This window comes from Physcomitrium patens, chromosome 17 (assembly GCF_059467195.1).
Source record: "Physcomitrium patens ecotype Gransden chromosome 17, ASM5946719v1, whole genome shotgun sequence".
NCBI lineage: Eukaryota > Viridiplantae > Streptophyta > Bryopsida > Funariales > Funariaceae > Physcomitrium > Physcomitrium patens.
In genome coordinates, this window is record NC_143426.1 from 13,203,179 (window position 1) to 13,228,767 (window position 25,589).

The following is a 25,589-nucleotide window of genomic DNA, read 5'->3' on the forward strand; positions in this document are numbered from 1 at the left end:
AATATTCTGAGGATAGGCAAACAGGTCCTCGAGATTTCAGTGTGTGCTGTGAGGTGCTAGATGCACAGTTCTCTCTTGGTTTGGGATACTCGAGGGTGGCTTTGTGAACAAGAATTTTTATGGATTTTTAAAAATACACAGTCTTAAAAACTTGAAGAATGATCTGTGAGCATTGGCTTTGGTGATATGCTGTGGCTATGGATTAACTTGTGAGGTTTTGCTGGTTAATTGAACGAGAATTTTCCAACTCATACAGGAAATGAGACTGTTCTTCGAGAACTGTTTCGAAGTATCTTTGAACTCTAGTACACGATTTTTAGGCATTGGAGATCCTAACAGGAGTTCTTACTGTGAAAGATGTGCCTGATGGTAACATGCTTTTAAAACATTTCTTATTTACAAATGACTTCAGAATATCCTGCATGGGTAAAGTCAACCGAACTGCCTCTCATGTGATTAAAATGAACTTCGATACTCATTTTCAACAAGTGTGATTTGGAGAATTAGGGGTGAGGACGGTTCTAAAGTATTTGTAAGGAACTCCACAAGGCAAGGAGCAAATTCCGGTGCGCAACCTGTTGTTTTCATTGAAGATGTTTTCACTAAGTCCCATGGGAAGCTGCCGCTGATCTGTTGCAGACACACATCTGCTTTGGAGCTGGTTTCCGGGTTAGCTATGGCAATCTTCAAAGACCAATTTCGGAGCTACATTCTGGTCAAAGGCGATTGATTGATAGGTATGTTAAACTCTGGTCCCTTTCTCCTCCCTTGATTTCGATTTGGTCCTGGCACTTGCACAGAGGAACGCGTTTGGTTTTTGTCCTCATCTTTTTGATTTCTTCTGGCAATATTTTCTGGACGCCTTTTAGCTGTAGCTTTCTATGCGTGTGCATCTTGATGATGTAAAATCGACCTAAAATCCAGGTCGATTTTAGGCGCAGGGAACAACAATGGTGATGTCGCCGATTCAGGAGACAAAGATGAGGCAGAGGGTGCGTGTCTTATTGCTGATAAAAACCCCCCAGCGTCGCCTACCCGATTTCTTGCTATCTGTGAACCTGAAACATGTGAAGCAGACATCTCTTGACATCTCCTTTCTGCTCAACATCCTTGAGGAAGCTGGTTGCATAGGCCCCGGCGATTTGTGGCAGCTATGGAATAATCTGCAGTTCAATTTGGTGAGTATATTCACATGCTCGAAACTTAGAGAGTTCGGTAGCACAGTCTACTTTATTTCTGTCTGTTATTTTCTAGTGTGGAGTTACTGACCGTTGTGGTGTTATGGTTATGCTCAGGCTTACTGGACGTGTAGTTTGATGTGGTCATTACCCCCTTCTCATGCTCCAACCTCTGAAGTACTCCCTTGCACAACAATAGAGTCCATCCACACTTCGAGTAGATTAGTGTTGGCTTGTTACCATGCTGTTGTAAGTGAGCCCATCTTGGGATTGCAGTTAGGAATTCTACTCTTAAGTAGGAACCTTTTTGTTGTTTTGGCATTGCATGCTTAATTCTACAAGGTAGTCCCATGTTTCTCTTACTGATTCCCTCTTAGTGATCAACCAACAGTTGCTTCTTCCAAGTTAATTTTGGGATATGAGGACTTAAAGATCAATTTAGCTAAATAATTTGTTTCTACTTAATCAATTTAAGTGATCATCTGTAGGTGGTGTTGAATAGTTTGTTTTTGTTTTTGTTTTTTTTATGGTGATTTTATTGATAGTTTGGTGATTTATATGCATTTTAGATTTTAATTATTTACAAGTAAAACTATTGTTCCAAATGGGAATTAAGTGAATCTAATATAACATCTTTCAAACAACTCATTGAATTATGTTTTTAGGTTTTATTGATTTCTCTTGGTTCAATTTATAAAGAGCTTTCTTTGGTGATTTTTCTCTAATTATCAAGGCAATTTTATAATCAATTTGTATAGTTGGTGAAAGTTTATTTTAGAAATATATCTATTTGAACATTTCAAAATTCCTTGAACAACTTAGATTTATACTACAATAAAAAATTAAGTACAAAATCAAAGCTTAAGTATTTTTTTATAAATATATGTATAATCTATGTGGCAAAAAAGAAAGAAATGTTTTAATTCAATTTAATTTAATTTTTTCAATAATTGGACTTTAGAATTGTTTTATATAAATATGAAAAAGAATAAAAATTTCTTTAGTTTCTTTAAAAAAATTTATATTTTTACTCCAATTTTAGGCCTTTATTTGAATTTAATAATACAATGGATTAAAAAATATTTTTCAATACTATATCTATTTCATTGCAAGCACATATGGTTATATCTTATTAAGAATCCACCCTAGAATACTTAAACTTTGTTCTCTTCACAACCTTGTTTACTTGATTTTTTAACTTGTAAAATTGGACCTTTACTTCTCTTATTACTTTATGTAATATTTTAATACATATACTTTATTCTTGTTTTTTCAAAAAATGTAACTTACTACTTGAAAATTTTAAAATACATAATTCAAAAGTTTAAGAAATATTTATGCTAATAAATCAAAATAAAGACAACTTAATAAATTATCTTTTCAAACCAGATATTACTTTGTCTAATTATTCTATTTTTCATTGTTTACAAAAATAGAATAATTAGACAAAGTGAATACCATTCCCAAGAAGTTCAATTTTTAAGCAAGTATTTGGTTTTTAAATGCAAGCAACATTTTGACATACAAGGGTGTTACATAGTAGGACTACTTGTGATCTTCATTACACACAATTACACTCTTAACTATATCAAATCTCAAAGCAAGCCAAGGATGTGATCAACTTGATGCCATGTAACAATCCCCTCGCCAACCTTGTGTTGCATGAGGAATTAATGTCTGATTAGGAGTAGCAAAGTTGTTTGAAGATATATGAAGCTGGGAAGAGTTGTGGATTTCCTCATTCAAGCATTGCTATCAATGTTTATTCATAATTTAAGCAATTGGAATAGAGGGTTTTAAACATGGCACTTTCACAAAACCAAATAACTTGGATTCAACACCTAATATTTCTAGGATCACTTGAAATATCAAATTCAAAATATCACTAGTCAAACTTTATTACCCCCTGATTCAAACTTTATTATCCCTTTGTATGGAGTCAAAAGGAGAAGAGAGTGAAGGCTAGCAATGCAGTTTTTGATATTTCAATTTCGAAATCATCCACCTTCTGAGATGGGTGATTTGGTGAAGTATCAAGTGATATTTCAAAAATATCACAGCATACTTTGAGAAAAGGCCAGTTGCTGCAGAGATTTTTTCTGCAGATCTTTGTCTCTTTAAGGATCCCCAGCTGCCTAAATTTTGGTACCTCAACAGAAAAGCATTCTTGCTTGAAAGCAACCATGTTGTGTAACTCGATGTGAAGATTATAATATTTCCAAATTGCATGACCAAAATGTTATGCCGAGAGCCATCTGGTCTGGGGATGGGTATCAAACATGGACACTAGGTTTGAGGAGTCAAAAGTCGAGGTTCAAAAAGATTGGCTGATGAAGATCAAGTCTTGAATCATACGCTGATGAAATTGGGGATGGACCCAGGTTTGATGCAAGCAAACCAAAACATTCTGACATTTCCCAATAGCATGTAACAAAGAAGTCCGCTATTTTATTCACATATCAATAGTCCAACCCTGTTTTTAGAATGGCTCTTCACATATTCAATTAATGTGGAGGACCGTGCCCACGATTTGAACCTACAGGATATGAAAAGCCATGTACCCAAACATGGTGAGAAAAAATGGACTGGTCCAGTTACTAAATCATTCCCGGAAAATCTAAGAGTTGACCAGTTGCACGTGCCGAGGCAGGGTTGATCAATCTAAACTTGGTGTGAAACAAACAAAATTAATATATACATGATATGCCTCAGCGAAACGAAATGCTCTGTAGTACCTGCACTCTAAGCTACATACTTACATGACCGTCACCTCTGTTTATGAACATTCTCCGTATCAAAAATAATTCAAGGCTGTGGGTGTGGGAACATTGAGACAGCAGCTCACTCTAAGGTGGGCTTTTGGGAGCCAAGGGAGTCATCCGAATGGGAGCAGCTGCTGGATCTTGACGATCCGGAGGAGACGTATCTTGAGCCGAAATAGGCCGGGGAATGTGAAGACGTTACTGAATCCAATGGAGGTAGGAGACCCGGTTGAGGAGGAAGTGAGGTGCTTAAATGCACCGAGATCGATCTACCAGGTCCATACGTCCAGTCACTCTCTTGCGGTGGATTTAAAATGCGGAGTACCTGACAATCAATAGAAGAATGCTGAGATTAGAGCCCATTCAATTTCAAGATCATTCCTCTAAATGATTCAGCCAAAATGATCAAGGACAAAAAACTCCAACGTTTCTTCTGTTTTAACAACATGAAATCTATGTTGATCAAAGGGATAGCTCTACCTCAGATCATTAGAGCTCTACGAGTTGTGAAGAAAAAAAAGATGGTTCAGGGGCGAGCATGTCAATGTCAGATTCATTTCACACCTGCGTCATCCGTGGACGTTCATTTGGATTTTTCTTGATGCATTGGGTTGCGGCGTACATCATGCAGTGCATCTCGGGCTCGTTATACTGCATCTTCAAACGTGGGTCAATGAGGTCTGTGTCGTAAGTAGCGAGCAGTGGGCGAGCCTGTCATTCACGACACAGATCAATCTGATCACGAGCTTGACCACATGAGAACCAAGCCAGGAGACTCCTAGACCAATGCGCAGAACAGACTAGTCGTGGACATATACAATGAACAGCTGAAAAACAGGTGAAGGTAACAAAACAAGAATGATACCCACCCACTCTGTCAGGGACGTTTGGTTCTTCGGCCGAGAGTGATCGATGGCTCTACGGCCTGTTATAAGCTCAAGCAGGACAACGCCGAAAGCATAAACATCCGCTTTGTCTGTTATCTGCCCCGTCTCAGCGTACTCTGGAGCCAAATAACCGATGGTGCCCATCACACGAGTCTCTTCTGCCAGGTCTCCGCTAACCTGCCGTCTTGCTAGTCCAAAGTCCCCAACCTAGACCACGTAATGCATCTCGATATGTAAACATGAAGATCAATTATAAGCGAGAGATGCACAGTAATTAATTACTGCAATATACTGGGACGCAGTGAAAGTAATGCGAAGCTATCCGAAAGTATTGATTGCAATGAAATAAACTAGTAGGATATAATTAGTCGCTTGCCATTGGTGTTAAGTCGTGTGTAAGTAGGATATTATTAGGCCGCATATCACGATGAACGATGCATCCTACACGACACTCTTCATGCAGGTACCGCAGTCCCCTAGCTGCCCCAATCGCAATCTTATGCCGGTGAGCCCATAGTAATTCCGTCTTGGCCTTGGCTGGATTTACAGCAACCCAGGTTAACTATCAAGACATAAATTTTTAGAATGCAATGTAGTCTTCTCGCAACCTTAACATAGTAAATATGGAGAGTTATTAAATGAAGATAAGAGGGTGCTTTGACGTCTGTTTTCTGTTTTGCGTACAGGTCCACGAGAGAGCTGATTACTTACAGGAAAGATGCATGTCAAGCGATCCATTGCATACGTACTCATACACAAGAAGACGCTTCTGCTTCTCAACACAGTATCCGATGAGTGCAACAAGATTTCGATGCTGTGCACAACTCAAGACTTCAACCTCTGCGCAAAATTCTTCGTCCCCTTGACAGCTTGAAAGCTTGTGCTGCTTCACAGCCACCAACTGACCTCCTGTCAGCCTCCCTTTATACACAGTGCCGTACCCACCCTTAGCCAAATAATTTTCGTCGCTGAAATTATCGGTAGCCTCCTGAAGCTCCGCGTACATAAATTTTTTCACTTTGCCAAACGTAGGAGACTTTTGATGACACACATTGCACAGCGGCGGAGTTCCTGGCATCGACTTCTTACTGGAAACTGCCCTCCGCACGCTGGAGATGCGATCCACTGAACCCTGAGCGCTACTTGGACCCACTTTATCCTTAGTAGTATTGAATGCTTGAAAGCTACTCTGATTCACTGCTTCCTCTTGCCTCACTGGTTGTGCGATAGCCTGTGATTTTCCTCCAAAGTCAGTTTGGAGCAATTCCAAGGCCCAGTTAGTGTCTGCTCGGCGTGGCTGTACAGAAACAGGGCCACCCTTGTTACTACTGGCGCCTCTATCGAACCCCACGCCTCTTTGTGACGATTCAACAGGATTACTATCCGCACTGCTACAGCCTCCTTGAAGGTTGAGGAGGGATGCGAGTCCATCCTCTTTTTCGATTTGTACACTCTCACTCTGAGAGCCTGAAGGGTTGCTGCTTCTAACGTGGTTCTCTCTAGATCGGGGGAGGACTCCTGTAGTAAACCCTGGTTTAGATACCTTGCCGCTCTCTGCGCTATCGCTTCTTGAGTAAAGGGCACGCGTAGGGGCATAAGTATTAGAGCTGTGTAAATTTGACATATGGTCAGCCAGCGCTGCTTCTATGGAGGGGGTCATGGGTGTGGGCACCTGATGCATCGCAGCATATGCAGAGTATCCTGTGGTCATATAATCTGTACAACACGTGAAGAAAGAGATGAAAATCAAATCAAATTCAGTAGATAAAAATACGAAGATAAACACATTAATTAATTAGCATCAACTTACCATACTCCGTAGTCGGATAATTAAAGCCGGACTCCATTCTGTAGCCTGAATCAATCAACCAGCGCCGGACAGCGAGCTCCCGATTTGAGCTTGTTGTAGCATCCATGTGGTTGTCAGGGTTTTGACGAGAGTACCCCATCTGCTCAAGTTCATAATCTGAATCACCAGCCAAAGGGCCTTCGTAGATGGGGTTCATACTCTTGTAAGAGTTGCTTGAACGTGGAGCTTTGCCAGTGTAGGAAAATGTGTGCGGCTGATGGTGCGAAAACGGAAGTGTTGCTTGCATCGGCGCTTGCATCACTTCTGAACCTGCACTCGTGGGAACTGAGTCCTGCGAGGTCAAGAGTAAATTCTCCCTACACATCTCTCCACTAGAAGTCTCCCCTTTCTGCGTCGTCTCTGCGTCCTCAACCATGGGCACTCCATGGCGTAAATGCTCAAAAGCCGTCAACGACTTTACACGAGTTACATAGCAAGTAAGGTTGTCAATGTAGTACTTCTTATCTTTCTTGATGTGCCTGCGTATTGGAAGCCCCATAGCAAAGACAGACTTTAGAAGGCTGGGGCCCAGACCACCCAAACGTCCTACAATCCGCTACATGATGGTCTCAAGCAGCAAGACAATGAAGTGATGGTTTACATGTAAACCATCAACACACAAGAAGAGTATCACCTGTCAATAACCACGTAACGCGCACCGAGCCGTTTCGCTTCGTCTACCACAAGGGTCTTCGAATAAAGATTGGCCCGCACATCGATTTCCAGCTTAGCCTGTATCAAAGACACCATTTTCAGGTTTTCATAATGCTTGCAATACGTACCTCAATCATGTCGTAAGCTGATTTTAAAGAGGCTTAACTAATAACATATCAGCTTATGATAGCATTAACTCAAGAATCCAATGTAGGGCTAACGAACGAAGCACATTCGATACCGTTTTTTCTGACTAAAAGAAAAATGCGATTCTTGTTAATAAGGGGGAAAAAAAAAAAGAATTATTGCTGATTAATCTACATAGCTGAAAAAAGTCGATGTCGCATACCCCTTTCTTCTCAACTGTACTGAAAATGAGTGGGATACTTTTTAGTATGACTACATGTGTCGCAATTTGATGATCCAGAACCTTACGACTCGCTCCGTTCCAGCTTTTCTCATCAGCACGAGATCTATAACCCACTGCACAATAGCACACAAGCTAGTGCTCAAGACGCACAGAAATGCGATCCAAAATTTAAACTATCAGCTTGTGAATGACTCAAAAAGACAAAACAAGAACTTAAAAAAAAAAGTGAAAGAAGAAGAAGTTGATATCCCAATCAAAAACCACATTAGCAAGGACCACAAGGAACACACTTCCCTGTCGAATACATTTCCGGAGCATCGTAAGATCGTATGAAAAACTCACTGGTAAAGCTACAAAAATACTTCACAACTACAAATGGTGAACCAAAACGGGAAATGAGACGTACTTGGATTATTGATATGTTGAAGGATTCCCAGCAGTCTTACAGTGTCGCCAGTCTGAATGACGTGACCAAGTGCCCAGTTTAAAGCATTCATATTGAGTTCCTTGTTGACATCTATTACAACAAGAACTACACTGTTGGGCGCCACTTCACTTGCAACTTCTTCCACTCCATCCACAGTACTAGACGATCTATCGGACTTTTCTTCTTGAAGTGCCCACCCTGGTGGGCCTAGTCGTGCTTCAAAAGAATCGCCCATTCTTCAAATGTGGCCACCCTCGACGGCAATCACCTTCAGATGACTTGGAATTTCAAAAGCGGGAGCTCCCAATGTTGGATGCGGAGAGGTCAACCGATCAATCCCAATCTGTGCTCTGAAACTAAGGTAAATGACAAAAAATATCTCTGTACAGCGGTCCGTCACTCAAACGAGGATCTGGTCGATTTCGATATCCACCAAAAAAAATCTACAACTCCTGCAACATTTCTTTGAACTGAAGGGAGTTCATGTGCTCGAGACGAATCATTTCATCTCATTATATTACAGACGTGGAAGATGCGAACTCTCGCAAGTACACGCGATGTCATGAAGATTTTCCCAGTTCCGGCTGTGCCTTATGAGAGTTCCCAGCAATTTCTCACATATTCGGAGCGTTCCAAGCTTCTAGCCGTGGAAAGCAAGGAGACATGTTTAGTGAGATGGAAACAAACAAATCCCGCGCTGGCTACGAACCCACACAGTCGCTACATTCCTTTCACACACACCACACACCCCAACTGACCTATGCATCGCTCCCTGCAGCGAAACAAAGCTGGAACAACAGCTACGACGGAGTTGAGATCGATTCATCAGCGACTTCAACGGTCGGAGGACTACCTCAGCGGATATCTTTCAAAAAACCACTTACACAGAGATTCCCTGCCTTTGTTAACGTTGTCACCCCCCACCCTGTTCACTTCCAACTCCATTCCAAAACAGAACGCAACTTGGGTTCGCAATGATAACCCAGCAAGCCCACCCTTTCGATCGCACCAAGGACAACCCAAAATCAAAGTAGCGCGTTCATCAACCTCAGTCCATCAATCAAATCCTCCATACCGAGGCACGATCTCTCATCACACGATCCCACGGGATAAGTAGGCAGAACGATCTGTCACATCATTCCGCAGCGTGAATAAAAACCTTTTTCCCACAAGGTTGATTCCCGATTCCGAAACATAGAAAACCCAGCGCGAACAAAAGAGGCAAAAAAAAATTCAGCCTACTGCTGCTGCTGCTGCTGCTGCGCCCGACCATTCACCCGCGCACGAAAAGGGCGGAGACACACACATCAAGCCTCACGGTGGCTGGTGCTGTCTGTCCGGGGGTGAGAGGAGCGGGGGGGGAGGGGGGGGGGTGCTTGCCCCTGCTGCTGCTACAGATCATGACCAGCGGAGTCATGCCTGATTATGACCCCTGCAGGAAATCCGACCTCGACAACGGTCGAGCTCCGGAGTCGCGACAGCATATCCCAAAATGCCAATTGGATCCGGGGCTTCCACCTTGCAGCGATCATACCTGCAGCACAAGAGGACAACCCTTTTGCTGCGGGCTTTAGCCGAGGACCCGCCGTCGCCATCGCCTCCGCTACTGCTGCTTCCAAGCATTGCAGGGTACTGATCCATCCGAGCCCTTCTTCTCATACACTCACACCTTTATAAAATTTCGGGCATCGACCTCACTCGCTCCCCTCACTCACTCCTTTCTCGCTTTCCCGTCCCCCCGCTGCGACTAATTCCCATGACCCAATTTTTTACACAACAATCACCAGAATGCCCAGAAACAGAATTACTGCTTACTGCTTACTGCTGCTCCCGATATCCTTCCACCCCAAGCCCCGAATTCGGCTCGACCTCTGACTGAGGTCGTCGTGAAATGTCAGGTGGGCCACACGATGCCAGAAAAAGGCTTAGCGATGCAACGAGAGAGGGACTCTCGCTTCGAATGCGGAGCCGGTCCCCGCGCTCCCCTATTGCCGCTTTCCTCCCTACTACCACATCCACCCACAAATTTAGGGTTTTGCTTCCTCTTGATGGAGTAATTAAATCCAATGCATAAACCCTCACACTAGTCGTCCTAAAGTCACAATGGCGTTCATATTTTTCTTCATATTTTTGTTTGTTTCTTGTAGTTGTGCTTAATATGCACATTAATATGAGATTAGAATGGTTTTGATTAAACAAAGCTGTAATATGTTTTGAATAAATCTCAGTGCTGATTTGTTCTTAGACTAGTACCTAGTTTTTTTTTTTTTTTTTTTTTTTTTTTTTTCCTTTTTGTCTTGTGCTTGTCAACTACTTTGTTTGTTGTTCTTGCAGTTTAAATAATTTTGCATTGTAAATTTTTTTGAATTTTATTTTAATTTTGATTAAGCCTTTTGTTTTTTTCTAAATCTAAGTGGATACATCGGTTATGGATGGATACTATTGCTTTAGAAAGATTTGGAAATACTCACTTGTGGAACTGCTCTCTTAACTTCAAATATATATATATACTTTTAAGTTTATAAAGAACTATATGGTTTAATAAGAACTGAATGCATTATTATGAAAATTTTGGTACATGAAATTAACTGCAATAAAACACATATTATATTTAATCAATAATTTCCTTTATTTTCTTTTATATCTTGCAACTTCTATGTTTTAGTTTCTAAAAACTATTAAATAATATTTTGGGTGCAAGAGATGTATAATAAATCGTTTTAAATGCAAAATATAACTGTAAGAGAAATGTCTTTTGTATGTAAATACTAGAGCATGTACTCAAGGATCTAAACAACAAAAACAAACAAACACAAAAACAAAACAAAAAAAAATTTATGTTGTGCTACTAAATACTTTAAGAGTGAAGTTTATGTATACATACAAAAATAGTCCTTCACTTGTAAGCATTAAGAAGGAACAAATCTTATATGCACCTATTCAAATTTCAAATGAATATTATTTTTTCTTATTATTAATGTATAATATTGATTGATTTTTTGTTATATGATTATCACAATGAATGATTCTATATATATATATATATATATATATATATTCACATGAATATACATACAAGTAAAATTTTATTAGTAATCCAAAAAGAAAAAAGGAAACCCTTACACATACATGTAAATTTTAAGTTATATAAAAATAGTAGGTGTAAAATCTATGATTCTAAAAACTCTGTTTCACAAGAGTTACGACTTTGTAAAAAGATAACAAAATAGAATGATTATTACTCAATGCATGTGTTTTTTTTAAGAACAACAAAACAAATTGAACAAAACCATTAATCAGGTGGACTGAAGATCCATACACACAGTCTATTGAAGGAGCCCTAGTTTGTAAGAACATGTGTTCTAGTTCTTATTTTTAATTCTTAATTGTTTAAAGAAGAGCTATACCTCATCCACTGAAGAAAAGTGAAAATCAAAATTGGGATTCAATGAATAATTTCATATATATATATATAGTAAATAATTTTTTATATGTTTTTTCTATATATATATAGTAAATAATTTTTTATATGTTTTTTCTACATATATATATATATATAATTTCATATATATATAGTAAATAATTTTTTATATGTTTTTTCTATATATATATATATATATATATATATGTTTTTTGGAAAGAAAATCAGGTGAATATGAATGATATTATTTTCTTAAATATTTATATATTTACATACACATGTTTTCAAAACTATATTAAATGTGTGTTTAAAAGGTCATAATGTTTGATTTTAAATAAATATCAATTTTGAGTCTGAAACTTCTAACTGAATATATAAAATCAAGCTCTCATATATATATATATATATATATATGAATGTGTATATTTACAACCATCTCATTTTCCATTTAAAAAGAAAAAAGAAAAACTAAGAAGTCTTGATACTTAATGGACAAGATTAGAGCATACAACTTTGAATTCTTTTGTTTGGTTAAAATTTTAAAAATAAAAAAATAAAAAATAAAATATCAACCAATAAAGGAATTAAAAATTTGTGACTTCTTCATCTTATCCCCTGAGTATAAATATCCCTAATGTGATATGTTATTTAGTTTAGAGTTTTAATACAAAAAAGCACCTTTTTGGTCTTAAAACATTACCACTGTAACATTTTAAAATACATTTTTGTGGGTATGCAAATTATTTCAATTTATTTTGTTCTAGTTATGTTTTTAAATATTTAATATATTCCTTTGATTTGAAAACATTTTAAAAAGTTCTGTAAATTAAAATATCATTTTTAAAATGAAAAACCAACAAAAAAAAAGTAAATCGATATGGTACTCAGTAATGATGAAAAAGAAAACATATATCACAAGGTATTTCTGTATTGCATTGATTAAAAATGTTTTGAATATGCAAAGAATATGTGCAAAGAAAGAAGACATTGCTTTGTTATTTATAGTTTAACTATTTTAAAACTGAACATACAAATATCTGATAAGATATTAATCAAACAAAATTGCTATTTACAGAAATAAAAATATATCACAACTACATTCCAACATACTATGGCACACATATCAAGAATATACTCATGATAAATACTTCATCTTCTTCTCCTCCATATATATATATATGTATATGTGTGTGTGTGTGTGTATATACATATACACACTAACAAAATTGTGTTATTAATCTGCACAACAACCCTCCTTATTTATATATATATATATATATATATATATACATTCATGTCATGTTTACAAAATTCATCTTCAAAAATTAGACTTGAAAAGAGTAGAAATGGCATATATGAATATATATATATATATATATATGTGTGTGTGTGTGTGTGTTGATTTCAGCATTGACGTATTGATGATTTTGGTCACTTTTTTGATGTTGTAGATGCAATTAATGTAATGTTCCAAAAATAGGTCGATTTTTTAATTTTTTAATTTTTTAAAATTTTAAATCTCCACAAAGTAGTGAACAATGTGATGTATACTGGTCTGTTCAAAGTTGAATTTGGTTGCATTGATGAAGTTCTAGGTAGCAGTGACCATGTATTGAATAGGTTGATATAGAAATTAAACATATTGAGTGAGTATCATGAAAATGTTTGGAATTGTTGGAGCAACTGCGTTGTTTACCATCTTAATTATGATAGTATTATTATTGCTAAAAACATTGGATTCTAAAATGGTCACAAGTATTTCAAGATTGTTCATTGTTGCAAAAATCAAAACTTTTACAACTTTTTCATGACCAACTACAAGGGTTTCCACTAGTGTGTGTATATAAATAAAAGCTCAAACCCTAATAAACCAAATGGATGAACAGTAACATCCACGTCCTCATCCATCCACGTCCTCATCCATCCACGTCCAACCAAGGGCTCGTCGAACCGACGATTCCAGTGTGAAACGGACTCCATGCGGAATGTAGCCAAGTGAATGGATCCAGACCACCCGCACACTCCCCAATGCTGCTGTGCCCAATGCGGCTGGGACGGGCTGGGCCCGGGGGGTTCCCCTGGGGGATTTCCATTGCACCCAGCCCGGTGGATCTCCCGTCCCAAATCCCCAGGGGGCTGGGTACAATGAAAATGCCCAGATTTCTCTCGCCTAAGTGGTCAGCGACAGCTCCCTTGGCGACGAAATTAGCCAAAATCGAAGTAGATTTGCTGTAGTTCGACCTAGTGACGCTTCGTCGAGGCTTTCTATTATTGGGAATCCGTGATATATTTTTGTGGGGTTTTTTTGGGGTATTGAGAAGGCGTGTTTATAAATTGCATATGCGGAGCTGGCTTGATGCCCAAACCGTGGACGTGTTCACTCAGGAAATCCGGGGGGTTAGGGGTGAAGGAAGCTTTGGGGTGTAGGTCACTGTGGACTTTGTTTGCCCTTGAAACTGACTGTTCTGTTCCCCTCTGCGATATCCTGGTTCCCCAGCTTTGCAGGGAGAGAGGATCCTTGGCTCGATCCGAAAAGAACTCGGATTTTTGGGTTCTGTCCTTCATTCCGCAGCAGAAATACGACACTGAACTCCGCGGATTTCCAAACATTATCCGTAGCCTGCAGATCACATTGGATGGCGGGTTACGCAACCCGGGTGCGAGTTTTGTAGCGTTGGGGAGGGAGGCTCTGTCGTCGAGGTAATTCACCACTATGAGATATTTATTATGGCAGGCTGCGTATTTAATTAAACTAAAAATCGTTTAATTTTGTTCGGTCTGGAAGCATCTCTTTGCTGACGGGGGTTCTTCCGTGCGGTGAAGTGTCGGCATGAGCATATTCTCATGAAACTATTAAATATAATAATGTCACGGAAATTCCTGCATGCAGTACAAGCACCGATCAGAGCGGATTTTTTAGAACGCGGTGGGCCCAGTACCCAGAGGTCGAAGGATCGAAACCTCCCGTCGGTAGGTCTTTCGAGGTGACCAGTTGATGGAATTAGGAGTTAATAAATAGATAACTCAAATTTCATTTATAAAGGTGGGAAGATTCCAAAGAGAGTGGAAGCATTTTACCACATCAAAGTTTTGAGAGAGTCTCAATAAATGTGGGGTCCACATAGAGATTGGAGTGGGGTGGACCTTTCTAATGCTATATAATAAAACCATGGTAGAGTTGTTGGCCTAGTCTATGAGATTGTGTGCATTTGGGTAGATAGGGGAAGGGAGGCTCCATGGCTCAATGATAGATATGTTGAACGGCCCTGCAGGCAATTGGGTTTAGGGTTTAGCACAAATCAAGGTTTTGCCTTTTCATACAAGATACGGATCTAAACTAATTAATTAATAAATGTACTTGAAAGAGAGAGGGAGTTGTGGGTGAGTTTATACACATATACTATCATTAAGTATTTGGAGAAGCATGTGATGTTGAATATGGATAGTAATAAATTATCACTTAAAAGGTGAACCTTTGCACAATGGAAGCACTTATTTTGCATTTTTTGCATATATTCTTGTTTGTTTCTTCATTGTTTCTTTCTCATGTAGAATCCTTCATTTTTATTTACTTATAATTATCACATCATTGATTATTCAATCAATACACATTGTTTCTATTTGTCCTTGAAAAGAAAGTGCTTATACAATTCTATAGAATTGTATGTTTTATGAAGTTTTTTTCATGATTTTGGAGGGATAGAATAAAAAGATGTGTTATAGAGCATATGTCTATGGTAGGCTCTATAAGACATGCACACATAAATGTAATTAGATCTTTTGAATTCCATTTTTTTTTTTCTTTTTTTTTCTTTTTTTTTCTTTTTCCTTCATTTGAGAGATATCTCTATGAATATTATTTGTGTATATCTTGTGTTGACTTATTTCAATTGCTGTAACAGCAATTGTATTATACATGAGATTCCTTTTAAGAATTGTAATAAAATGGTGTTACCAAGTATACATTATTGGTTCTATGTTTTTTTTTTTTTTTTTTTTTTTTTTAAACTGTATTAATTACAAAAAATATATATATTATATTCCTTTTCTTAATAAAAGAATATTTATTGGCAAGTGTATTTTATGATTTTTATGTAATAACACATATGATTTGTATCTTCATTATATTAGTTCAAATTTGGTTGGTGGTTTTGTGAATGAGATTGTTACAAATTTAACTTCTCACACTAGAACCCTACATAAAAACAATGATCATACTTATTTTCATTTACATAATGATGTATAAAAAGAAGCTCTTACAAATAATCAATAAAAATAATGTTCTACAAGAATGATATACATCACTACTGCCTTCTGATTGAGTATGTAGTAACATCAAGTTGTAATTTTAATAAACAGTTTTTTAAAAATTGAATAATATATACAATAATCAATAAAAATATCGTTCAAAATTAATAAAAAAAAGAAATCCGTTTTTTTGTTTATAATTTGACATAAATAGAGGGATTTTTCACACAAAATTAATTAGTTAAATTTGTTGTTGATTGTAGTTGGCATCAACGGATAATTGCAATATTGTGAATGAACAATCATTTTAAGTACAATCTAGTAAGACAACAATGTTAATTTTAACTATTGCACACATGTTCATGAAACATTTCTCTATATTGATTAGATAATGTGGAAGTTGTACAACCTATGAGATGCTTCGAAGTTATCTACATACAAATGACATTTTCTTTTCTGTTAAAAGAATGAAAGAAAGAAATATTTACTAGAAAACAGGAAACCTATTTATTGACATATATTAGCAGAGTAAAGTTCTATATTTGAAAACAAGTTGAATGGAAGTTATATTTCAATAGTGACAGAAAATCATTGCAAAATACTTCGAAGGCACATTATGGTATGTTGAACTTTGTGATGGACTAGATGAATTTGAAAAAATCTATATCCATGCCAGGTAAGCAGTTGAGGCGCAAATTGTAGTATACAACTTAAAATAATTCAAATGTTTTGAACCAGAACCTAAATTTATAGTAAGAAAACAAAAGCAGAAGTATGCTACACATTTCAGTATCCAAACAAATTGTTGATAGTTAGCATTGGCCTTCACACGATGGCCAATTGTTGGGCAGACAAAGGATTCCTAACAATATAGTAGGTGGAGAGAAAAAATTGACCGCTTATCATTCACACTTGAGCAAACAATCAATAGACGTTTTGGTCAAAAATGTTTACATGATATCATTTTCATGACAATTTTGGCACCAAAAGATCGTCTTTTAACAGGAAATTGAGTCAAACAAGTTGGACCTAATTGTTCTCAATGTAGCAAACAGACCAAAAAGGTCATATTCACTATATTTTAATAGACTTCTACATTGACCTTTAGCCCGAGTGGAGTCATCAAGGTCCACTCAACCAAATAGCCATAGTGTGAAGTGACCCTAAAACTGTTACACAATGAATAGACTGTAGAAATATACTCCCATGCAAAGTTCATTGGAACAGAATGTATCAGGTTATGAGCTGCTACGAGACAAAATAGTTTCCAGATACATTACAAAGACCCAGTTCAATACAAGTTCAAAAAGTGCTGTGAAATGATCCCAATCGTAACCTTTGGCAGCCACCGATAAGCAAGAGAATATTCGGAAAACTTTACTGATTGGTTCCAAAACTTATAAATGCTTCGGAGTAATGGCAAAGGCGTTTGGTGTGAAATAAACTTTACTCTCTTTCGACAGTTACACAAGCGTCGAACTCTACTGAATGTGCCTTTCTGGTCAGGAGGCTTTGATTCCTCGGCAGTATGGATAGTAGTCAAAATCTGCGGCTGATAGTCACCTATACAGTAGATGGGTCATCCAAAGAAACCACATGGCAAATCAGACTTCTTTATAAAACCAAAATATAGGGTCCTGATTTCACCCAACAGCACAAAATGAGCACAACATGAGCACCAAATTAAGGATATGCCAAATCCTTTCATAAATATATGAAACCTGGCACTTGCATGAAAGCTGCAATGGCAAGGCAGTAGTGCACCTCTGATCTCCACAACCTCAAGTAAAAGATGCTACACAGTGCACCAAACAGTTCAAAACTTATCTGAATACTTAAGCTCTCAGCACACGTTTAGTACCCCCTACGAGTATGTTGCTACATAGACATGGTTCAATGACAAAAAAAGAAGAAAAAAAAGAAAAAAGAAAAGAAAACTCCAAGTAACATCATCAGGACTCTTAAGGCCAACTAGTAATCATCTCCCACCCAGTCAAAGCATGAATGCAGATACATGAACTTCATTGCTGCAATATGTCAAACACCGACATGCTAGCAGCTTTGCTCCCACAACTTCTCTTCAACCCATTGCGTACTTCTGAGTCCAACTTCTGGCAGTACTCTCATACTTTTGTCTGTCAGTCTTGTACATATGAGCAATTTCTGGAACAAGGGGGTCATCCGGGTTTGGGTCTGTAAGCAGGGAGCAAATCGACAGAAGCACCTGTAACAATTCACACAACCGTATGATCCATCAAATCATATCTCCAGGGTTTCCATAAAATAAATGAACATGTATTCATGTTCCATTGCATGAAAGTGTGGACAAATACGAATACACACAACCGAGGTGGGAATTGTGACACACAGAAGCCGACCAAGGAAAGCAGAAAAACTCGTCCAGTCAGCAGCAGTGACAAATCTAACAAGGTTCAGAGTCACCACTACAATCATTTCAACACAGCGATTATCAACATGCATACAAAGAACTGCTGGCGGACAAAGATAAAGAATGGCGGCAGAAAACCTCGGATAACATGCAGGGGAAACACACCTTGGATATGGTTAAAGCAGGGCTCCATTGCTCCTTGAGAATATCCAGGCAGATGCTTCCATTACTATTAATATTAGGGTGAAAAACCTTAGTCCTGAAGGCAACCTGGGGCACATAACAAAGAATTCCTGAATAAACCGACTTATCATTTCATACTGAAAAGAAGAGTAGTGAGAAATGGATAACCTAGAAATCAACTGAAACCCTACGATATACATTTGATTACGTAATTAAAGCTCAACATAACGAAAGCCCAGCCCAAAAGATACCTTACATCGCAACCAACTTAACATACCTTAGGAGGCTTAAATGGATAGTCAGGGGGGAAATGAATGGTGACCAGAAACACGCCTCCGGCATACGGACTATCTGGAGGCCCCATAATTGTAGCCTGCCAGTGGAACATATCCTCCGCCACAGGTCCTGGTGTACGTCGACAGACACCAGTAAGTAAGACATTGTACGTTATATTTTCAAGGAGTAAAACCGCCATTCATATCTACCATTGATAGATTGGTGTGTCGTAATGTAATAACATCCCACGCCTGAGCTTAAATTACATACACCTCCTGAGCTATACACATAAGCAACTGCTAACTCTAGCAATTTGGAACGAAACAAACATCGAACTTTCTAAGAAAAGCTCACGAAGTCAAATCAATACTTCGTCCCGTACACACTAAGGTCCTGTGATCTCGGAAAGACTTCAAAGCCCAAGATTTTCGAATATTTCATACCAACAACCTCCGTTCTACACATGCCCGCATCAAAACCGGAAAAAATCTAACTCTCTAAACCACAAAAAGAACAAAACAGACCCGAAAAACCCGCGTGTAAGTGCAATAACGATATTGTATGCGTAGCAAGGCAATAAAATAATGTGCCTCGAAATGAAAGTTCGTACGAAAAAGGCACTTAAACTAAGACTTCCAGCAAAAGAAGGACTTCAAGAACCATGCACACCAACGCTTTCAAAAACGACCAACGAAAATCAATCCACAAATCACAAGCTTGTAAGCCACGTCGAATACACTAGAAGTTTTCCACCTCTACAATTACAACCTACGAACCAATTGAACCAAGCCACGATAACTTTGAGATGGCTCAACAACATCAAAAGTACTGTGGTCAAAGGCAACACAAATCACCACTACCATAACACGAAACCCACAAAAACAATCATAGACTAAGGAGCACCAAGAAAAGCCAGAAGGACTGCAGCGCGGGACCTCACAGGCACTGCGTCATGTCGGAGGTCCCTTCCTCAGATCTTTCAACTCTTCCACAATTACGGAACTAAAAACCAAGACGATTAAGCCCTTGTCGACTTCCAGAGCGCTTGACAACGTTGCCATTACAGGCAAAATGGCAACCAAAACGACCACTACAACTACGAAAACTACAATTCATACTCCAGAAACTCAAAAACAATAATACCATTGTTAGTTTAAAAACAAAAAATTAAATCAAAACGAAAACGGGATTTTATTTTATTAAAAAATTACAAAACACCATAAAAACCAGAAAAAACCGAGGCACGAAGACTCACCGGCGCTGCATGATGTCGGGGGATCCTTCTGCAGATCTTTCAACTCTTTAAGAATGCGCTTAGAGGCCATCAGGCGCGACCACCAAAGGTCCAACACAGCACCTCAAACCCTAGCGCGGTCCGCACTACTTACACCAACACCACAAACTCACACAGCGACAACGATTCTCCCAACGGCCTTCGATCCACCGCACGATCCCGACACTACCAGCCCGTCGAATCCTTAACACAGAGAACACTAAACCACCGCCAACAATTCCCCGTCACCGAGCACTTCTCTCTAACACAACTAAGAGCACGCGAAACAACCGACGGAATCGACGGTCATCCACCGGCACTCTACTCACGCTCACACGGAAAGGAAAAGCAGGAGGAGAGAGAAACGCGGGCGCGAGAGGCCCGGGTAGCAGCAGCAGGAACGGGGACAAGAGGCCAGAGAAGCATGTGCAGTGAACGTATAGGCGAAGAGGGCAGGCAGGCAGGGAACCAGGGCAGCAACGCCGGACTGGGGTTGCGACGGAGAGACGACGAAGCAAATGGCGAAGATGATGGCCAAAACAGCTAAAGCCCAACGCCGCGACCACGACGAGGTCGGTCGGTCGGGGCTGTGAGTATGTGAGTGAGTGAGTCAGTAAGTTAGTCAGTCAGTCAGTAAGTTAGTCAGTCAGTCAGTAAAGTCAGTACGTTAGTAAAAGTAAAAGTAAAAGTAGGTGGGTCAGCAAATGAGTCTCACCCTCTTTCCCCTCTTCGTGGTAATATGCCCTATCCCCGTGGCTTACTGCTCAGACAACTTCAACACGGTTATCAGCCTCCCTCGTCCGTGCTCCTAAATCCGTGCTCTCATGGGGTGGGAATTGGAGCCAGGTGAGAATTAGTATGAGGTTTTTCGTGGTTTGGGTTCTCGCCGTTTGCATCCTTTTACGATGTGAAGTCAATGTGGTGGTTTCATGTTATTGCATGATGCTTTGTTGTTGTATTGGATTTGGTTTAGTGAATTTAGTTTGACAATTTGATACAATATTAGTTTTTATTTATTTATTTATTATTTTTTCGTATATTTACTTTTGTTTCAAATGTTATTACTGAACTACAAATATGCAAGGATGGTTAATTGATTTTGTATGTTCATATTACAAAACATGTGTTCCATCTCCGTATGTTAATGAAGAGTAAACAAAACATTAAGCGGCATGATTTCATCAATAAAGCTTGTGACAATATCAACAACGAAAGTAAGTGCTTAATTTCTGTCAAATAATAAATCCTACAGAAGAAACAAATTCAGAAGTTCAGTACAAATGAAATCACATTTTCTTATTAAATATACACGAAACAAATATCGAATTTTGTGAAAAAATACAATTCAACAGTTTCCAAAATAACCACAACATTCGCTTCATCTCAACATCTCGCAACTGTTTTTAGTCTGAATATGGGGAATCCACCATACAGATTGAGTAATGAACAATATACAAGTTAATATAGCATATACAAGTTCCACATTTATTTAAGCACATGATAGGAGTTTGAAACAACCTTTACTCGGTGTAAAAAATGGACTAGAAAATGTGGGAGGAACATTCTACATACTCATAAGAGTCAATTCTTAACGAAAATCCGAACTCCCGAGTGTACGTGCCTAAAAAGATACCCACCAACACTTGCAAAACCTACAACTTCCAAGGCCAACAACAACAAATGACTAAAGAAAAATGGTGAGGGTGTGGTACCCCGACCAATACTTTTTCTCTTGCAAATCTGTGGTGCAAAAATGATGCCAAAATAGAAAAGATTCTGTGTGTCGAGGTTTAAGGAGACTTTGTCTCGCACTGGAAAAATCTTTTCAGGATGTGAACAAGGCCTGCAACAAGGTGGAGGTTGCGGTTGTGGGGCATGATCTAACAAAGCCATCTTTCATGAAAGCATTAACATTTACTGGCTGGGTACCAGTTCTTGTCTGCTGTCTGAATCAGTAAAAAAGCTAACAGTTCCTTCAGCTCCTTTTCCCAATAAAAACGACGTGATCCACAAAAACTCAATCCATTCAGTAATTGCAGAACATGGATGAATCAAGAGGATTCGAAATGTTGTTGCTAGTTTCATCGACGCCACGAAACTCGGAATGGAGTTCAATCACCAGTCTAATCCTACTGATCTATGCGTCTCTAAAAAACACAGAAGAACTTGTCCTATACTTGGTGGACAAATGAGGGATTAGCTTGCTCTGAAGAGGATTCACCACCTGAAGAGCAGTGAACTTCTGATGCTCCGGTGTGTTTGAGCCGCTCTTCTTCTTTACGCCGCTCCTTACGTCTGCGTCTCTTCAGAGCTCGCCGGCTAACCCAACCAGGAGGCCGAGGGGGTGGTGGAGGTGGATCTCGGTAGTTGTGCCATCGCTGATATGTCTCATCTTGTCCCAGGACGGGCCTCAGTCTGGGAGCCTCCATGCATTCAGAGCAGCAGCAGCCCCGAAGTTTGGCGGTGCATGCTGCACAAGAGCTGCACAAGCGAAGGGACCAGTGAAGAGACATGACCATGAGTCTAAAATCCTCAGAAGGCGATGGTAGTTGCAGCAGACATTGTTGTAAGAGAACAATATTTGAAAGGAGGTCAAATCTCAACTTACAGATAGAGGTTATTGCAGTCCAGATTGGCACAGTTGCGATGGACAGGCTCAACTTCACTCCCACACGTAAGGCATCTTGCTATAGCTGAGGTCGAGGAACTGGTATCATCCGCTGCCGGTTCACCATGATAAAAAGCAGGTGGAACGGCTAGGCGTGAATCAAATACGAAAAGTCGCCCGTTCCACTGAGACGCACCCTCTTCCTTAAGATACTTTGCTACACCACCCCTTAAGCTGTAGAGGTTTTTAAACCCTTTCTTCCTACAGAGAAGTCAACGTGCAAATGCTTACTCTTCTGAAGACAAAGACAGTAAAGCAGAAAAAAACCAACGTAAGCGACCACCCAAAACAAGGCAAACGTGAAAGAGTTGTACGTCCATTTTTATCACCCTTCGAAGGCGATTGATAGTGGGAGAGCCCTGATGTGTACCTGAGAATAGTGGAGTATACATCACACCGAATGCCGCCTGTGCAGTACATCAAAATCTCGGTGTTCTCCTTGTCCACTCCTGCTAATGGATCAGCTTCCACCTCCTGAATTCATTTCAAACCAAATAATATTAGGCGAAGTGATTCATCATGACATTAGGGGCAACTGGCACGAAGTCATTTGTCGTGCTTTGATCATACGGGACGATCATGACTGCTCGTGATGGTGAGGATAACGCAAGCCATACCTTCTCGTCTGATAGACCAAATTCTGTAGATTTGAAGCATTCCACTTCTGGTCGTTGTGCTCCTTGGAAATGACCCACATCCCACTCATACCCTGCACCATTGTGAGATATCCAGAATTAAACAACTTCCAATTATACTCCAGAAAATCTCTGCATTCAAGTACTGACTTCATAAAATCTGCACAATCTCAGTTTCGATTCCAAGTAAAACCAGCTTATTGAGTGACTGCCAATTTTGAATATTGGCAAGTAGGTGACTATTGACACCCTAATCAAAGAAAACGATAAGTCGCAAACCAGGGGGTAAGGATGATAAGAGAACATACTATTGCGCACATCCAGAAGTAGAACTTTCTTCACATTTTCGAGATTACTCACTTCTCCAGCACCTTTCGTGAGTGCGTCATGGCGCTTCTCAAGTTTCTCTCGCCACTGCTTAGGAGTTAGCGGCACAGCTCTTGCCGTAGGGTCTGTAAGCGGAAGACTATCGCTGTCTTCACATACCTACAAAATGGCGGATTCTTGTTCCAAATCAAGCACCTCTAAACACCATAAAAAACCATGGCCTCAAAAAGAAAAAGAAAGAGATAAAAACTTTGTTTTTGTAAAAACAAGAATTATTCGGTGTTTACGGAAAGTAATGATATGATCATCAGTTAGAGAGTGAAGCTTGCTAACCTGGACTAATGATGGCTTATACCGAAGCTTCAGTCTGGGAAAAGCATGGCCACGTGGAGATGGAGAGACTTGAATGTATGTCGGTGCAAATCTTTCGTCTTCTTTCACCCAATTGGCATAATCCATGGCATCTTTTCTAGGTCCACTAAGCTGCAAACAAAACGTTTCCGGAAATTTGTAATATTGTAAATTGCAAGTTACACCATTGCACCATCACAACAGCTTCACAAGAGCATTCGACTCAAGCAGGAGGTGGCCACACTTGAAGTAACACACAGCTAGAATGTCACTTTACTCTAAAATATATATTCTCAAGTGCAGAGGCTGTACCTGCGCATTGATGCCTTGAAAATTGATGTATATTCGCCCTCGAATGTTGCGACCCTGCAGCCTATCCCACCATCTGTTACCACTTCACTAAACCATGTGCACCCTAAGACCATAGTATCACAAAGTATGCCGTTCAATACTTCAATCCATCAGAGAGGAGTAAAAATCTTCTGCCGAACGTGGACAAAGGGGCCAATGTGATAACCGAGCGTCAGTAAATAACTCGAGAAAGGCTGATAAACAGGTGCAACCCACTTGAAGCACCACTGTGCTACAAATTCTGCAGGCACTATATCTCAAAGAATGCTCTTTGCAAAATCCAATCCATTCAAACGCACCCGGACGCATTTATCTCATCCTAAAAAGAAAAAAAACGCTCAAAAAGAAAAAAATTCATCATTAACTGATACAATAAAACCGGAAAAAATTAGGCGCAAGACTCAAACCACGGCTGCATTGTCGCAAGTAGAGTAGGATTCACAGCGGATTGGTGTGCCTCACCTCCATGAACGCAGTATGCCTAGCAACCTCCGCGTGAGCATCCTCAATATTCACAAAATGATAAAAATTCACAATAATGTAATCGTCCCCAGCTTCATACACTCTACCATCATCCTCCTCATCTAAACCCTCGCTATCCGAGTCAAAACCCCGACTTCCACCAAAATCCTCGACAGCACTCACTGCCTGATGTGAGTGGCTGCTCCGTGATCCAAAGCTCCTAAATCCAGAAAGACAACCCTTTCTCTTCTCATGGAACTCCACTCTAGGCTCAAAAACCATGGCTCTCACAGCTCTGCCACCGCTTGCCCTCTCCAACCTGGGTTTTGCCACAAATTGGTGGGATAAGAGGGGAAAAGCAGAATGAGAAAGAGTAGTAAACCGAAACTGCCCATCGCAGAGCCTAAACCTCAACACCGACCACCGCAACACATGACCCATGATGGACGCCCACCGAATTAGCCCTTGGCTTCCCCACAAGCTCCCAACTATCTCATCGTGAGCCAGAAACTTTTGTGAAACAAAACAAAACCCCCTGACTATACAAAAAACTAAACAACGAAGACAACCCACAAGTTGTTTACAAGATTATCCTGTCGTGGGGAATTGAGTCATGCCCCCAAAACCACGGATTGCAACACACTCTCCGAGAGCAAGAGAGTGTGGATTGAGGTTCAGTGCTTTCTCGTTCTCAAGTTCCCATCATTGTGCCCTCTGTTCTCGGACACGTTCCCCGACCTCTCTAACCCTAAAAATGGGGATTGCTTGGCTCCCTCTCTATATGTCTCAATGTCTGATTGGTTTTCACAATAGTAATTGCAGTATTTTTTTTTTCCTAGGATATAATAACAATGGTAATGAAAGGAATTTGTATGGTG

General features: G+C 39.5%; 5 protein-coding genes across 6 annotated transcripts; 2 read left to right on the forward strand and 3 right to left on the reverse strand.

The window, feature by feature from the left end:
* The first annotated feature begins 595 nt into the window (after window positions 1-595).
* LOC141046432 (uncharacterized) lies at window positions 596-1,652 on the forward strand. Its single transcript, XM_073540303.2, has 3 exons — window positions 596-737; window positions 936-1,178; window positions 1,296-1,652. The coding sequence occupies exons 2-3, from the start codon at window positions 951-953 to the stop codon at window positions 1,509-1,511; spliced, it is 444 nt and encodes a 147-aa protein (XP_073396404.1). The 5' UTR covers window positions 596-737; window positions 936-950; the 3' UTR covers window positions 1,512-1,652.
* Window positions 1,653-3,606: 1,954 nt separating this feature from the next.
* On the reverse strand, window positions 3,607-9,387 carry LOC112294472 (uncharacterized). The gene is made up of 9 exons (XM_024544932.3): window positions 8,107-9,387; window positions 7,680-7,813; window positions 7,311-7,408; window positions 6,638-7,155; window positions 5,539-6,543; window positions 5,204-5,364; window positions 4,810-5,034; window positions 4,505-4,651; window positions 3,607-4,265 (listed from the first exon to the last, which is right to left on the reverse strand). The coding sequence occupies exons 1-9, from the start codon at window positions 8,360-8,362 to the stop codon at window positions 4,020-4,022; spliced, it is 2,790 nt and encodes a 929-aa protein (XP_024400700.1). The 5' UTR covers window positions 8,363-9,387; the 3' UTR covers window positions 3,607-4,019.
* Window positions 9,388-13,713: 4,326 nt separating this feature from the next.
* Window positions 13,714-14,677, forward strand: LOC112294473 (uncharacterized). Its single transcript, XM_024544934.3, has 2 exons — window positions 13,714-14,248; window positions 14,439-14,677. The coding sequence occupies exons 1-2, from the start codon at window positions 13,905-13,907 to the stop codon at window positions 14,542-14,544; spliced, it is 450 nt and encodes a 149-aa protein (XP_024400702.1). The 5' UTR covers window positions 13,714-13,904; the 3' UTR covers window positions 14,545-14,677.
* A 2,716-nt stretch (window positions 14,678-17,393) lies between these two features.
* LOC112294474 (ubiquitin-conjugating enzyme E2 28) lies at window positions 17,394-20,422 on the reverse strand. Its single transcript, XM_024544935.3, has 4 exons — window positions 19,900-20,422; window positions 18,646-18,773; window positions 18,351-18,455; window positions 17,394-18,020 (listed from the first exon to the last, which is right to left on the reverse strand). The coding sequence occupies exons 1-4, from the start codon at window positions 19,967-19,969 to the stop codon at window positions 17,877-17,879; spliced, it is 447 nt and encodes a 148-aa protein (XP_024400703.1). The 5' UTR covers window positions 19,970-20,422; the 3' UTR covers window positions 17,394-17,876.
* Window positions 20,423-21,700: 1,278 nt separating this feature from the next.
* LOC112294882 (rhodanese-like domain-containing protein 8, chloroplastic) lies at window positions 21,701-25,362 on the reverse strand. 2 transcript variants are annotated; one of them, XM_024545852.3, is made up of 8 exons: window positions 24,712-25,362; window positions 24,211-24,264; window positions 23,881-24,030; window positions 23,529-23,706; window positions 23,203-23,294; window positions 22,956-23,059; window positions 22,526-22,786; window positions 21,701-22,398 (listed from the first exon to the last, which is right to left on the reverse strand). In XM_024545852.3, exons 1-8 carry the CDS (start codon window positions 25,150-25,152, stop codon window positions 22,089-22,091), a joined length of 1,590 nt encoding a protein of 529 aa, XP_024401620.1. In that variant the 5' UTR covers window positions 25,153-25,362; the 3' UTR covers window positions 21,701-22,088. The 2 variants fall into 2 exon arrangements, with proteins under 2 accessions (XP_024401620.1, XP_024401622.1); XM_024545854.3 differs by having other exon boundaries at window positions 24,211-24,271; window positions 24,712-25,352.
* Between the last annotated feature and the right edge of the window lie 227 nt (window positions 25,363-25,589).